At 33.1% G+C, this 15183-nt stretch overlaps 1 protein-coding gene across 3 annotated transcripts; it reads left to right on the top strand.

The window, feature by feature from the left end:
* The first annotated feature begins 50 nt into the window (after positions 1-50).
* Positions 51-14761, top strand: LOC124218680 (uncharacterized). Of its 3 annotated transcripts, XM_046625352.2 has the most exons (8): positions 52-370; positions 2520-5484; positions 7181-7260; positions 7358-7417; positions 10224-10311; positions 10406-10564; positions 10912-11069; positions 11665-14761. In XM_046625352.2, exons 2-8 carry the CDS (start codon positions 2756-2758, stop codon positions 11685-11687), a joined length of 3297 nt encoding a protein of 1098 aa, XP_046481308.1. In that variant the 5' UTR covers positions 52-370; positions 2520-2755; the 3' UTR covers positions 11688-14761. The 3 variants fall into 3 exon arrangements, 2 of the variants coding, with proteins under 2 accessions (XP_046481308.1, XP_046481315.1); XM_046625359.2 differs by lacking the exon at positions 7358-7417 and having other exon boundaries at positions 53-370; XR_006883152.2 differs by lacking the exons at positions 7358-7417; positions 10406-10564; positions 10912-11069; positions 11665-14761 and having other exon boundaries at positions 51-370; positions 2520-5488; positions 10224-10242.
* Positions 14762-15183: the final 422 nt, after the last annotated feature.

Below are 15183 nucleotides of genomic sequence, written 5' to 3'. Positions count from 1 at the left end.
CTTGACACCCCGTCTCTCGTGCTTGAGCTGCATGCACACATACATCCTACGAATACGCTACGATCTGCAGAGACAAGAGCACGGTCAACAGTCTCATACTGGTAAGTTCGTCAGCGAGTCTTCGCGAGTTTGCACCCATCGTTCAACATCGGCGTTAGGCATGGTGTTTGCTTTACGTCAGCCGATTTAACTTGTCATTTTACACGAGTGAAATGAATATTTATCCGAAGATAAAATTGCCATAGTTTATTTCACGACGTAGTGATTCATCCCTGAGTATATTATTTCAAGAACAATGCAGACTTCAAATAATTCATCGCATTTTTACCAATCGCTGCCCGTTCATTCGAACATTCGATTGGCGATTTTTGTGAGTATTTACCTATCTTTTTAGTATATCAGTGTATAAGGTTCTATCTACGTTATATCCTATTTTATTACGTAACGAACTTCTTCGCCGCTCTAATTATCTTACACTCTGTACATGTCTCATATTTCACCACAAATTATACCTATAACCTATTGTACTGTCAACCCAATCGGTGCTTATCATCAGGTGATATGTAATTGAATTGCTTTGACAAATTCGGAAGCACGTGTTACCACCGCGTTATCAAAATGTTTTATGAGAAAAAACCCAACCCTCAATATTGTTTAATATTAGCAAGTCTGCCTATCTCGAAATCATTTTTTTAACGAGGTGAAATTTGTAACGTTCGCGGAATATAATATACACGCATACTTAGCCGAAAATAAAATATTCACTGCATCATTAAAATTCTACGGGATGGCAAAAAATTCGCTTAAAATTTAGCTGTATATGAAAAGATATTATTTACCTTCTTTTTTGCTATACCCTCAATCTTCAATATAATTAGAGTAACTGAATTCTTATTATCCATATTTTGTTGAGTTATTTTTAATTTGAATTCACGACACAGTTTGTTTTTTAATAATTCCATATTCATGCTATTTATCCTAGTTACCACAAGGTTGAAGTTTGTAATGTTATCGTAACGAAACATTGGGAAAAAATTCACTACTTTCTTTTTTTTGCAATGACTTTGGAGGAATTAAGATATCAAAGTATTAATATGTCTTGTTTTATTATGGTTTACTAAGTTTCAAACAATTCTAAAGTCGTAAAATAGAGATTTTTCTTTAGCATAAATTGTTCCAATAACGTTACAAACTTCAACATGATTGGTTACCAGAGTGTTAACGGACCAAATCATAACTGAAAAACATGTTCGAAATATCAGGAAAACGATGAACGTGGCTGAAAAATAAGCAATCATACAAAAAAAAAAAAAAAAAAAGTGGCACGTTTAACCCCTCAAAGTCATTCCAAAGATAAAGCTGAAGCTGACAGGGCTAGCATCTAAACTTGTTATTTTCATGAAAATAAGAGTCCAAGCTCAGCAATCAAGATTTTGTAAAATTTATTGGGAAGCTAATAGTCTCACAGTATAGTAGGCATTAAACTTTACTTATTCATCCTATTTATAGGGTATTCTCTATCAGTTTGCCCACTTTTTTTTTATAGACCCTTTCAGATATCGCTAATAATTTGCCACATTTTAGTAGTACTTGAAAGTAGTCTCTCCGAATTATTTTACAATTTTCAATCAAGTCTTTTAAGAGATTAATTTTTCTTTTATGAATCATATAATTTGGATCAAGTAGATCTGGTAAAAAAATTGTTGTTTCAAAAAATGTTGTTTTTCACTGAACTATGTAATGTAATAAATCTTATATTTTTATTCTGCTTGTAAAAGTTGTTTTGAGCCAAAAAATTTAAATAATTTTTCTTTACCTGAATTGGTTACCTCTGATATCATTATTGAAAAATCGGTACAATGCCTATGGATTATTTGATGCATATAATTTTTTTCTCCTTAGGTTTCCATATGAAATCGCTAATTTTATATAGAATCATAGATTAGTTGGAATTCTAATTGTATGTTATTATTGAAGTGATTTCGGAAAGGTAGGTGACACAAATGAAAGGAGATTTCAAGATTTTCACTTAAAGAGCCTTTGTGATAAGGATAAAAATATGAGATTTATTGTGTTACATAGCTCAGTGTAGAATAAAATTTGTACTGTATTAAAAACTTTTCCCATATTTACCCGATTGAAGTTAAATGCATGATAAAAACAATTTCATATTCTTGAAGGATTCAAAAATCTAAAAAGATTCATAGAAACATACTTTCAGGTAATAATAAAAATTTGCCGATTATGAGCCCATACATGACCTGATCTGAAAAAAAATGGCTGAACTGACGGAGAATGCCTCTTAGAATTGATGATAACGATCATAACTTTTGTGCATTTGGCTGCTAGCATCAGCTTCATACTCTTAACTTGCAAAATAGTGATTCCTTTTCAATGTTTCATTGCGTTAATATTATTAAATTCAATTTTGTCTGGTCTAGGGGTGCAATATTTTTGTGTAATCACTGATATGTTTTTACACCTCGGATTCAATAGTTACATAAAATATGAATTTACAGGCGGATGATCCATAATTTTTGAGTATGGAGAACATTGTGCGTAGTAATTCGTTGCCTTGGAAAAAATGCAATTTCAACTATCTGAAGGCAATAGGATGGAAAGAAATTAAACGAGAGCCGTCATTAGAATACGAAAGCAGTAAACAAAGAAGAAGAAATTGAGAAGCATTTGTTATTGTCGGTTTTACTTGTTTGATTTAATTTCAACTCTGTGGGAAGAACTATTGGGTCCAATAATGAATACCTCAGCGGTAAACGACAAAGCTAAGAAAACTTTTTCTCCAAAGCATATTTTATTAACCTTAAAAAAAAATCCTGGACATTCCCACATGAGCGCAGTTATTAGTCCTATTGATAAAAATCGAGATGCAAAAGTATCTGGTAGAAAATTACTCAAAATGAAAAAGAACATTTGTGAGCCAGTTAGCGAAGGTGTTCGTAGTATTGTACTCAAGGATGTGGGTAATTTGGATGAATCAAACATAGCCGACTTATCCTTACCGAAAATAACTCAAATTTCTAGAAGTAACAAAAGATTGCCAAGTATAGAGCGCAGTTTTGCACTTGACAAGGGTCTGTTTACCGAATCACAATTCCTCCACAAATGTACGAACATGTTACACGAGCAGCAAAGATTAGACATTTTTTTCAATAAATCAGTCAAGATGAATACGAACGACTCGAAGTGTAGGACTCTACAATTAACTCTGAACAAACATAGTAGATTCATTCCTAATATTTTGAAAAGTACAAAAATTATTGACGGCACTTTCAGCAGTATTACTGATCCAACTGAGTCTGATAATGCGAGCGTTATGAAATGTAATGAAGCTAGTGAACATAGTGAAGATCAAGTAATGAAAAAAAGAAAAAGGAAGCAGGTCCTGAGGCCGTTAAATTTGAAACGTCACCAATCAAAGATAAACCAAACGTTTGCAAAAAAAAAAAAAATTAATCTATCTTTGCCAAAATTCCGTGATAATCGGAATTTAACTGAAGATAGTAACTCAACAGCTCCTGATGTGAATCCAAAAAACATATCAGAGCAGGATGTGGAGAGCGAATTTTCCAAACCAAAAAAAGGCTATTTAGCAATTACAGAAGAACTAATGCCGGACTCTATCTACTGCGACGAGTTACATACAGCTAATCTGGAAGTACTATGTAAGACTGGGAATTTGTCTAATGACAGTGATGGTGCAAGTACCCGTATTGATCAATCGGTTGAGAAAATATTTGAAGAGTTCAAAGAACCAGATTATAAAAATTACATTGCTTCCGAAGATCTTCATTTCGATATTGATGAAATGGATAAATTACTGAGTTCCGACGTAAATAGTCTGCTATTAGAATCGTCAGCCATTGTACAACCAAGTACAAATATAATAGAATACGATGTAAACGGTAATGATATTGTTAGGCACTGCAGAGAATTTGAAAATAGATATAATAAATCAACGCAGGAGCAGGACAGCAGTCGTAAAATTACACACTGTTATAACAATGAGCTTGAAATGCCAATTAATACATTTACAAAAATTATACACTCTGATAACTTGGATGATAGTTATTCTAACACTTTCGATTGTGATTGGGATTTTGAATTTGATGATGATTTTCAAGAATTTCAACAAGGTCTTGAAAAGCCAACATTTTCGACGTACATTGGTTCTGAGCCTGAAATTGGTGAAGTCAATTATACCAAGACTTCGAATGCTGCTTTACCAATAACTGATGAGCTCAATAGCTCTGCAATTTCCCTGGTTGTTAGTAACAAGGTTCCTGATAACGTTTTCAGTGACGAATTTAATGAACAGTCTTTAGACAGCCTGCAATCTAATGACGACAGGATGAAACAGCTATTGGATTCCAATTCTAATGTTGAAAAGTACCACCTAAATGCTAATTATAGCAGTGACAATAATAATTGCGTTTCGCTCGATTTCGATACAAATTGTGAACTCTTCAAAAGTGGGAATTGCTCGGCAGACAAGAAACTGAACACTGATTTACTGGAGGAACGAACCCATAAAGATTTTAATGCATTGTTTGATTTTAAGGGCCAATTTCTTGGTGATGAAGAGTGTGACATGAATGGATTGGAAATTGAAAACGGTAACATTGAAGATTCACAACCTATGCAACTAGGCGATGCGTTTCTCAATTCTTTACAGTCCGTCTCGGACGTTCCACTACAGTCCTGTACATTTAGTGATCTTCACAATGATCTAAGTTTGGATCTTGAAAGAGAGTTTCATGCAAACAGTATTTTAATATCTAACTACCATAATTCTTGGATCAATGATACTGAGTTTGAGAAACCTGTTCAAATAAAAGCAACAAATACTAAAACAGCTGGTTACAATGTCAAGTCGACATGTGTAAATGCAATAGAAAATGAAGACTCTATGTTACAAAATGTGGTTCAAAGTGAAATGCTTACATCTTGCCTAGATACCGGACATCTGAATTATACTGATTCTCTATTACTAAATATATTGTCAAGAAGAAGAAGCGAGCATCCCTCAACCTGCGATGCCAAAGTCATTGATACTGATACTATGCAATCGTGTAGTAGATGCTCACCACTATGGATGATTAGGAAAAGAAATCTAAAAAAATTGAGTACATCGAATTTGGAAAGCTTAGCACATGGTCCGCACAATTGCATGGATTTGTTGCCATTGATATCACATAGAAGCATTTCAGAAATGTCTTATAAAAATGCACAGCCTTTTAAAAGTGGGAAAAATTCTGATGACATCCATCGATTGCCACTGAAGAACCATTCAGACGTTAGCCGCTTCCATTCCACAAAAAGGTTCTACAGCAAAATTTCTGGCTATCAAACCGGCAAAAACGCATCACACTTCAACTTCACTAAGGAATTAAATGTAACCTATCGACACTTCATACCCAGTTCAAATGAGTCCCTTAATCACCAAGATCTACTTGAAGGCCAATCGTAGGTATAATTTTCATGTATCAAAATCACATTTTTTTTAACACAATATGAATTTGATTTATATTTAGTAATGTTAAGGGCTTACATACAAGTAGATGGGCATAAAAGAGCATATTTTGAGATTTTTTCTTTTGGGAAAGAATTGCTTTATTCTTAACTAGTAATATACAATATGGTTAGCTACAAGCCAAAAAAAAAAAATCGTTGAATGGCAGTTGTTTGAAGTGTCAGGTCAATAATTCGTCTGTATTTTGAGACTTAAAATTTATTTTTTAAACATTTGTATGAATTTTTTTCTAAGACTGATCTTAGCTAACTGAACAAAGCATCCAAAAATATCGTTTACAAATGTGAAGAAGATACGTCGATCAGTTCTAGAGATATCATGTATACTGGTTATGAAAATGGTGTTTTGAGAAAGACGCGTTTACAGATTGGGGAAAGGTGAGCAGTATTATTGATTGTTTAATGATATTTTTAGATACAGATAAGTCCAAAACGGCTTGTTTCATGAAAGAAATGCAAGAGACGAAGAAGTTTTATCTTAATGAGAAATTATCATTAACAATGAACACTTGTTCGGGTTACTTCGTCTTGCTTCAGTGAAACCTCCATAATTCTTACAGTTCTTAGAATGCTTTAATATGATTTATGTACAATATTCTTAAAACTATATACTTTCAAGATATGTAAAAAAATCGATTTTCTTAAAATTCAACTTGTATGGAAGCCCTTAATATGCTCATGTTCCCATGGGATCATGCTATACTGTCAAACGTTTTTATTTGACTGTCAGCTTACATAAATTAATCAATCCTGAAAGAATTGAGGGTTACAGGGTCTGTCCGGAAAGTAGTCTGCTGAATTTTTCCCGCCCAGACAGAACGACGGAGGGGGGCCTTTTCGCGTGGGTCGGGTTGTGGTTAGTCTTAGCTAAGCAGCGCACCTATCCCCTATTGCCTTCGAGCCTTTCCGGAGTGTAGGTCGACTTTTAAGTGAACCGCAGGCAAGGTGACTCGTCCCGGCCTCTTAAATGGCCTGGACCGAACCGTGGTGCCGTCCTTTCGGAACCTGTTTGAGTCGGGGGAAGAGAAAGAAGTCTGGGGGGACTACATCTGGGCTGTAGGGTGGCTGGGGACCGTTGATCATTTCATGGGTGTCATTTACGGTTGTACCGAGTTCGAAACAAAACTTTATCACGTAATGTTGCTCAAGTAAACGGTTCATCGTGAAGTGTGATGCGGCACCTTGACTGGGGTTCGCTTTAAAATCGGCCCATACTCTGGAAAAGCTTGACGGCGATTGGGAATGGGTGCGCTCCTTAGTAAAGACTCCCCACAACCTGACCTATGCGAAAAGGTCCCCCTCCGTCGCTTTGTCTGGGCAGGAAAAATTCAGTGCGATTACTTTCCGGACAGACCATGTATGTATACTGAAAGTTTTGATCAATGAGCTCGCTACAAAACCTAATACGAAGTTTCAATAAAAAGTGAGTATTGGTCAATAGAAAATTTACCTTCAAACTGAATCACCAAGATTCATTCTATCATTAAGAATTCATTACCGGAACACAAGAGTAGTGACAACTTGAGTGTCCATCCAAGCTGGATTGATTGAAACTTCAGGTACTCACGATTTCTGGTTGACTTTTAATCCTAGTTTCAGAATTTGAATTAACCGTCATCATGTATTTCAGAATTTCATGTAAAGTATCTTCTTTAGAGAAGCTTAGATCTACACACGAGCTTGTGACAAATTTGGAAAAGCCAAGTCAAGGTAACTATTGTATTTATAATTAGCGACTTATAATAAATTCTCCTTCCGATATGAGTTACAAATTGTCAATTTTTAATTACATTTTATGTTGGTATAGTGGGAAAGATTAGGTATCGTTATAGTTATAGCAGGAGCTGGTTTTTGCAATACTTACAAGGTTGGTGGCTAATATATTTTCTGTTTGCCTGTACATTTTTAAAGTATCATTTTATGTTTGCCTTCATGTAAAATCATTCATTCAGTAGTACCTTTTTGTCTGTACTGTAATATGGTGCTATTTTACCGCTTGAAGTAAAGCACAACCTATGTATACTTGGTTTGAATCATATCATGCATCTTTAATAATACTTTTCTTTAATAATACTATATAGTCCAGTCAAATTAGATAAAAATGAGGTAAATAGATGGATTAACCTGTGAAAAGTTATAAACTGGCGGAGACCTTTTTATTGGTAAGCTTTTGAATATAGTAAAAATCCTGACCTCTACCTTCAAGGCTCGATCGCTCGATTGAAAATAAGGTGCACCAGTCCAGTTTTTTCATCATATTGTTAATCGCTGATCCAATCGCGATTAAGGTCATTATAAAAAGTAAAGCACATTAAATTCTTTATAAAAAAGGTACAATTCATTTTATTCATATCATCAATATCTCTGTGATACATCGGTAAACACAGAAACAATTTTTACCTATACGCTGTGCTCTTGAATCTATGCTTCTATGCGCTCAAAATATCAACAAAAAACTATTGGCAACATTTTGAAATTCTTCATAGTGAATGTGATAATAATGTCTACGAAATAGAGTATCATAATAGTCCCTGGTTATACCTGGGCCTGCTGCGTAGCGACAGAACTTGAGGGGGAACGAAGGACTTGAGGGTCAAGGCAGCCTTAGGCCTGCTATAGTTTAAGAGTTGGTGGCCAGTTTGGTTACGTCATTTCGTAAACAAAATTTTCCAACTTATCACACTCTCTTACCATCGCTGATAATTGATTCTGAATTCTGCCTGGCCACCAGTACTGGACAGCCTGGCCGGACAGGTGCAAAGGGTTAAAAAAATTAATTGAAAAACGTCATTTAAAAGCACAGCGTATATGTAAAAATTGGTTCTGTGTTTACCGATCTATTACAAAAATACTATTGAAGATATGAATAAAATGAGTTTCAGCATTTTTATAGAGAATTTCATCAGCTTTAATTTTTATAATAACCTCAATCACGGTCGAATGCACGATTATCGAGATATGAAAAAATTAAATTGGAGCACCCTTTCTTCAAGATAGCGGATCGAGGCTTGGAAGTAGAGGTCACGTCTGACTATCTTAAAGTATGCCGAAATAAAGATCTCCACCAATTTATAGCTTTTCACAGGTTAATTTTTCTATTTTTGCTAATTTGACTGGACTAATAATATTCGCAGATTATAATGGAATGTCCAATGTATTTTCATTTTATTCTCGCTGACAGCAATTCCAATTTTAGATGTTGTGAAGAGGGCAACTGAAAAACTGTACATAATTTTTCAATTAAAAACTAGAATTGCGTGTCTTGTGGGTAGGTGTAATTTAGGGACATGTACTACTCAATCATTAATTGTTGGTTCTTGACAGAAACAGACAGAACAGGACAGAAAAATCTAATTGACTAAATGTGGTACAACTTTACATGTGTAATAAAACAAAATTTGCTCCCGACGTTTGGAAAATATGCTTGATACTGACATCAAAATCATGGAATGCATATTTTTGTTAGCTACAATTCACGCTACAAGTATTTGTGCTTCATGTACTTAAAGTTCCATCTCGATCAGGTTTAATCAAGTCATCGAAAACTCAGCTTGCTGGTGGTAATGAGATTCCATAATAAATTTGTTTAGAGTGAATGAAATGTGGGTAGTTTGAAAGTATGAACTGGTGTAATTACTGCTGATTGATCTTTTTGTTCATCACTGGAACTCTTCAATCAAATTTGACCAACTGAAACTTCAGGTACATCTTCCTGTTTCATGCTTTTCATGTCGCCTCGTACTATTAGCATCCTCAATTTTGTTGTGATTCTAGTAAATGGTAGCGCTATCAAATACAACTACCTGTATTTTTTTCTTTATATCACATTGGATCTTTGATCACGTTTAAAAATAAACGAAAATAAAATAAAGTAGGAATGGATAAAGCTGGAGTTGAAAATACAATGCTTTTAAAATCCTATCAAAAATGGTTTATTTATTGGTTCCGATTTATGATTCATTTAGCATCCTTACCACTTACTATTTGTTTTTTTAATTTTTGGATGATGTTGAAAAATCTGGAAAAATCGCACCACGTCTTGTATAATGAGTATGACGTGAAAACTTGTGGCGGGACAAGATATGCGTTCCCTAACATCAAAGAATTATCATTAATGTTAACTCATAAGTACTAATAACTAAAGAAACTACCTTTGTGTAAAAATACTTTACAATTATAACTTTAATTTATCATTATAATTTTTATAAGTCCTTAAAAGTTTGCAAACTATTCGACCTACATAGTTTTCACTTTGGGATCGGTTTCGAAACAACTGAAAATATTTTGAGTGAAAAATTCGTTGAGTTACAATAATATTTCCTCGTTAGTAAACAGGCTTATTACTGAAACCTCCAAACACTAAAAAGCTTTTCATCCACTCGATGATCCTCTTAACGGTAATCATGCTTTGAGGATAGAAATAACTTAACTGGTTTTACATCAACAACGTGCATCCCAAATTGACAATAAGAAAAACAAAACCATAAAACTTGAATTCAGCAATTGTGTCTTAACTTGTTGAAAGCAAACGTAAGAAACGAGAGTTTCAAGGAATAATCGTCGAAAGTTGTAAATTTCTGTCACATAATGATCATTCATTCGCTATTTGTATCAGACATTTGGTGTTCTGAGCATTTAATATTGATCTCTTGTACTTACCAATTGTTTACTAGCTGCGCGGAATAATTCTAAAAGGAAAAGTAATAAGCAAATACATGACACTGCACGAATGCCTTGCCCCTACTGCGATAAAACATACAAGTAAGTGAAGAGCACTGGTTAGAAACAAGCAAATTTGTTCCATCTACAGCAGTTTGAAGACCTAAATTTATTTTGTAAATCCTGTAACTTACAGATCAGATGTGACCTTGGATAACCATGTGAAAGATATTCATCGTTATCGGCCTTCCCAGTTCATTTACAAAAACAAAAAATACGTTTGTGACAAGTGCTCAAAGGAATATGTTATGTCCGCAGCCATTGCGAAACATTTCAAATTGCATGAAGATTATAGGTACGTATATACACTGAAAATATTAAATCTCTGACATTATGCGTTTTATGTTGATATATTGAAATTTGTATCCACTATGTCATTAGAATGTTATTAGGTAAATATCATGTTCAAGTTAGTAACGATTTATGCTGATGAAAAATGTTTTTCGGGACTTTGAAGTTATTTAAAATTCAGTAAACTATAGTAAAACAAGACATATTCATGTTTTGAAATCTTAGTTCCTTTAAAGTTAATGTAAAAATGAAAAAGTAATGAATTTTTCACAATGTTTCGTTACAATAACGTTACAAATTTCAACCTAATTACATATCTAGAAAAATTGTACTAATCATTCTTTAAATTAGTTTGACCTGCAGGCAATGCAAAGAACATTTCTCTGAGAAAAAATTTCTGCTGCGCCACATAAATGACTACCATTTGATTCAAGAATTCCACTGCAGCTCTTGTAACCGAAAATTTACTAGGAAAAAAGAGTACACACGACACTTGAACGAATGCGAAGGTACAGAATTATTGTATTACAGGTCTACGTAACCATAATTAGTGAATGGTGAGATTCTTGTTACGCAACCAAAGTTATGTCCAATCGTCACAATCAGTTTTAGTTTTAAAGGCTATAAAAATCAGTTTGCTTGCATACTTCCAATATCGTAACTCATTAATAAAAGTTTGACGATTGACCTTACATTTATAAAATTGATAACATAAATTTTAGAGCATAAATTAGTACCCTGCTACATTTGTTTCTCCAGCTTCAACTTATAAATTTGGCTGACTTGAATTCTGTTCATATTCAACAATTTTCTACAATGTAGGCTAGTCGAGGTTACAATAAATGTAACTAACTTGGTTTTCTTATGTGAAATTCGCAGTAGGTAATCAACGAATATTCCCGAAAGTTATGATTGATAGGAATATTCACTTTTATGGCAATTTAATCATTGGAAACTCACCTCTTTGAAGTTGCAGAGTGATGCTCTTTTATGTCATATATCAGTAGTTTCGATCAACCCTATTGTCACACAAAATATGAATTTGTTATGAACAGTTGAATACATGGAAAAATAACTGAAACCAACTTTGTTTTTTTTTTCCAGGTTGTGAAGATTCTTCTTCTTAAAAGTTCACGGCTAACACCTCACACGCAACCGTAAAGGTTAGTGTTGGATCCCAATAATCGTTAACGTGGGTTTACAACTGTACTTTAATTGTCCTCTGTGTTTCTGACGTACGTCAGATTCCAATGCATAAATTAGTACCTTTTAAGATGAGATTAAGCATCGTTCTGTCATAAGTACTTTTCAAATTTCAATGTGATAATGAAACCCAAAGAGCAAAGGTGTAACCTAAAGTACAAATCGAGCACAAGAAAAAGTTTTGCTTAATGTACAAATAACAGAAACATGCAAGCATGTTTCTCATATCTTATAGAAAATCATTTTTTTCGTTCTTCAGATGAATAATTTTTCATTCGATATCTCAGATAGGTTTTATAAGTTGTGTTAATGCCTAGTATTAAAACCCAAGATTCAATGCTCAAATATATTAATACGAAATTTTTCGTTATTAAGACACTTAATTGGTATAAAACGTTTGTTAGACTTGATAAAATTACAGTTTATTGAAAAAATGTTCACGTATAATCACAGTGTATTACCAGAACTTGTCGACGAAAAATGTTGAGAGCGTTAGATACTTTGAGGTAGTCAAAGTGAGTATCAAATTGACAGTTTTGGGTTTTTTTTTTTACAAGTTCTGGAAAGTTCTGATGGTTTATGAGTGAGTAAATACCATTCTGAAAAAAGGCTGAAATTTCGGTTACTAATCCTTTCTAGTGTTTAATAAATAATAAATATTCCTTTTTAAGCAAAAGAATATCAGTCACCGACTGTATATGATTAAAAAATCCCTGGAGGATTCCAACAGTATTCATTACTGAATAAGTATATTGTTTGTAAAAAATTAATATTAGTTGGGAGATTCTCATATTAAGTACTGTTAAAGAAATAGAAATTTATAATGTTATATCTGGAGCATTTTTTTTTATTTCAAAATTCTCAATTTTATAATATAGTAATCGTACTGACTTCTGTAGGGATCTAATTTTCTGGTTTTCTTTTTGGGACATTCCAAAGTATTTGAAAAGTTCGATTGAAACTAAAACACAGTTAGCTTACAAACGAAGAAGATATGGTAAGGAAATGAAGATATTTTCTTTTCAAAATTATTGCTGTCACAAACGCGACTAAATTTAAAGTGAAACCATATTTCCAATCTCGAAGAGAAGTAGAGATTGACGAAAAAGTACTTTAAAGCTCGGCAAGATGTCTTGAAGTAACGCACGCTACCGGTTACGTATTCTACATGTGGTTAGTTATCACAGAAGCTAATAACCATATCGTAAAAAAGTAGCTTCAACTGTGATATGAAATACTCCATACAAAAAAAAAAAAATGATAATAATAATAATAATTTGGAAAAAAACGGCCATCCACAGAACAAATTAAGTGCATTTATTGTTTATTAATATAAATTCTATCATATTATATGTAGCCAATATAATAACACTTCATTACAAAATATCTAAATTTGGTAATCATTTAACGCTGATTTCTTAGTCAATATTCTTTATGCATAAAATTTGTAATATTGCTTTGCACCTAATTTAAATCAGTCGAGTGTTTAATTTTTAAGTCATAATCTTAAAATATATTAGGATATGTCAGGATGCTAATACATTTTGAATTCTTTTTAACAGCTACTTGAAGTTCTGGTGAATACAGACAATATACCTGTTTCTTTCTGTTTTTCTTTTTATCAATAGCAATAACGCATTTTTTAAGTAATAATACTTATCTATTGGTTATATCATTTTGTTCGTTAAGTTCAACGATTTTGAATGTAGTATAATATACTTCTATGAATACCACCAATACTTCATATTTTAACATTTGGATTTCATTTTAATACTTTTATTAATCAACATTTCTTGACCCTGAAGTTTGTTTTCAATTTACTTGATTTTTATACGTATAAGTATTATCTCTACCTTTAAGACCGTATGCATATACGTTAAACGTTTTATATGTTATATATAGGCATTAGGGTGGTTCTTATTTGAGGATCGGAAAAATTTTCATTGGGACGCTTCCCAGATCTATACCAAATCATAAAAAAAAATCCAGATCATTAGAATAAAACCTGAGTAAAGTTTGAAGCCCGTACGTCAACTGGAACACGTGCCGCTAAGCTCTGTGAGTATTGAATGTAAAATACATGTAGTGTTTATAACCAGTTGTTTCGTTTTGTATGACGTATAAATTGAGGGACCGATTCGAAACTTGGCAGAGTTATTGTTTATAATAATAGAAATAAACCCTGAAAATTTCAAAATTTTATAATTATTGTTCCCTTATCTATAAGCCTAATAAAGGTGATACCATTAAGCTTTTTTATAAAAAGAGATATATTATAAAATGATGATAAAATTTTGAAATTCTCACGGTTTAGTTTCTATTATTATAAGCAGCAACTCTGCCAAGTTTCAAATCGGTCTCTCAATTTATACCAGTCATACAAAACGAAATAACTGGTTATAAAAACTACATGTATTTACTTTTAAAACTTTCAGACGTCATCGGCACGTGTTTCAGTTGACGTACGGGCTTGAAACTTTACTCAGATTTTTTCCAATGATCTGGAATAGATCTGGGGGGTGTCCCAATGAAAATTTTTTCGACTCCCAAATAGGGACCAATCTAACAGGCATATATAATGTTTATCACCCTCGTCATTAATGATGACAGACATTATTTTCGTTTTATTTTTATAAATCGTATAGCTGTGTATAATTGATACATCAGATTATTAGGCTAATAAAAAAATATTCATGTTAAACTTCAACACAATTCAGGGCATTCAAAGCAAACATATTATTATCTTACTTATTTTTGAGTGTCTACTTAGCGTTTAATGCAATAAATTCGTATATTTAGAACGTGTATTGGTTGAACTATTATATTTTTGGTAGGATCATGAATTTGCGTACTGAACACTGTATCTTCCATAGTAGACTGTATTATACAGTGCCAGATAAATGTACTTCTGTCGATATTCTTGGAATTAATGTTTCTCATTTTTATGGATCTTTTTGTATTTTCGAATAATAATCGTCAAGATAGATAGCAAAATAAACAGACAGCGTTCAATTTAGTTTTATTGTTGTTATTTTCGAACGTTTCATTCATTGCCACAATACTTATATACATATACATCAAGGTTCGCCATCAAGTAACCGTAGATTGGTTTTCGCAAGCTGTACAAATGATCAATGTCCATCTGAGAATTTGTCAATGATATCACCGCACCAAATAGCTCTCGAGCCACGAATTATTTTACATTAGAATTCACACAAGCGCAAGTAATCGTATAAAAATAGCGATTTCCGAAATTTTGAAGAAATCTGACTGGTAAGTTCTAATATATATCGAGTTGAAGTTGATGTATGGAACATTTCAAGGGCTTCATCAATTATCAATTTGTGAGACCATCATCAAGATGGTGTTATGCCCCGACGTACCGCCTTGGCGTACCTTTTTCAAAATTCCATTTCATTT

Source organism: Neodiprion pinetum, chromosome 1, assembly GCF_021155775.2.
Source record: "Neodiprion pinetum isolate iyNeoPine1 chromosome 1, iyNeoPine1.2, whole genome shotgun sequence".
NCBI lineage: Eukaryota > Metazoa > Arthropoda > Insecta > Hymenoptera > Diprionidae > Neodiprion > Neodiprion pinetum.
Note: the sequence above shows the minus strand (reverse complement) of the source record. Positions and strands in the feature narration are given on the sequence as shown.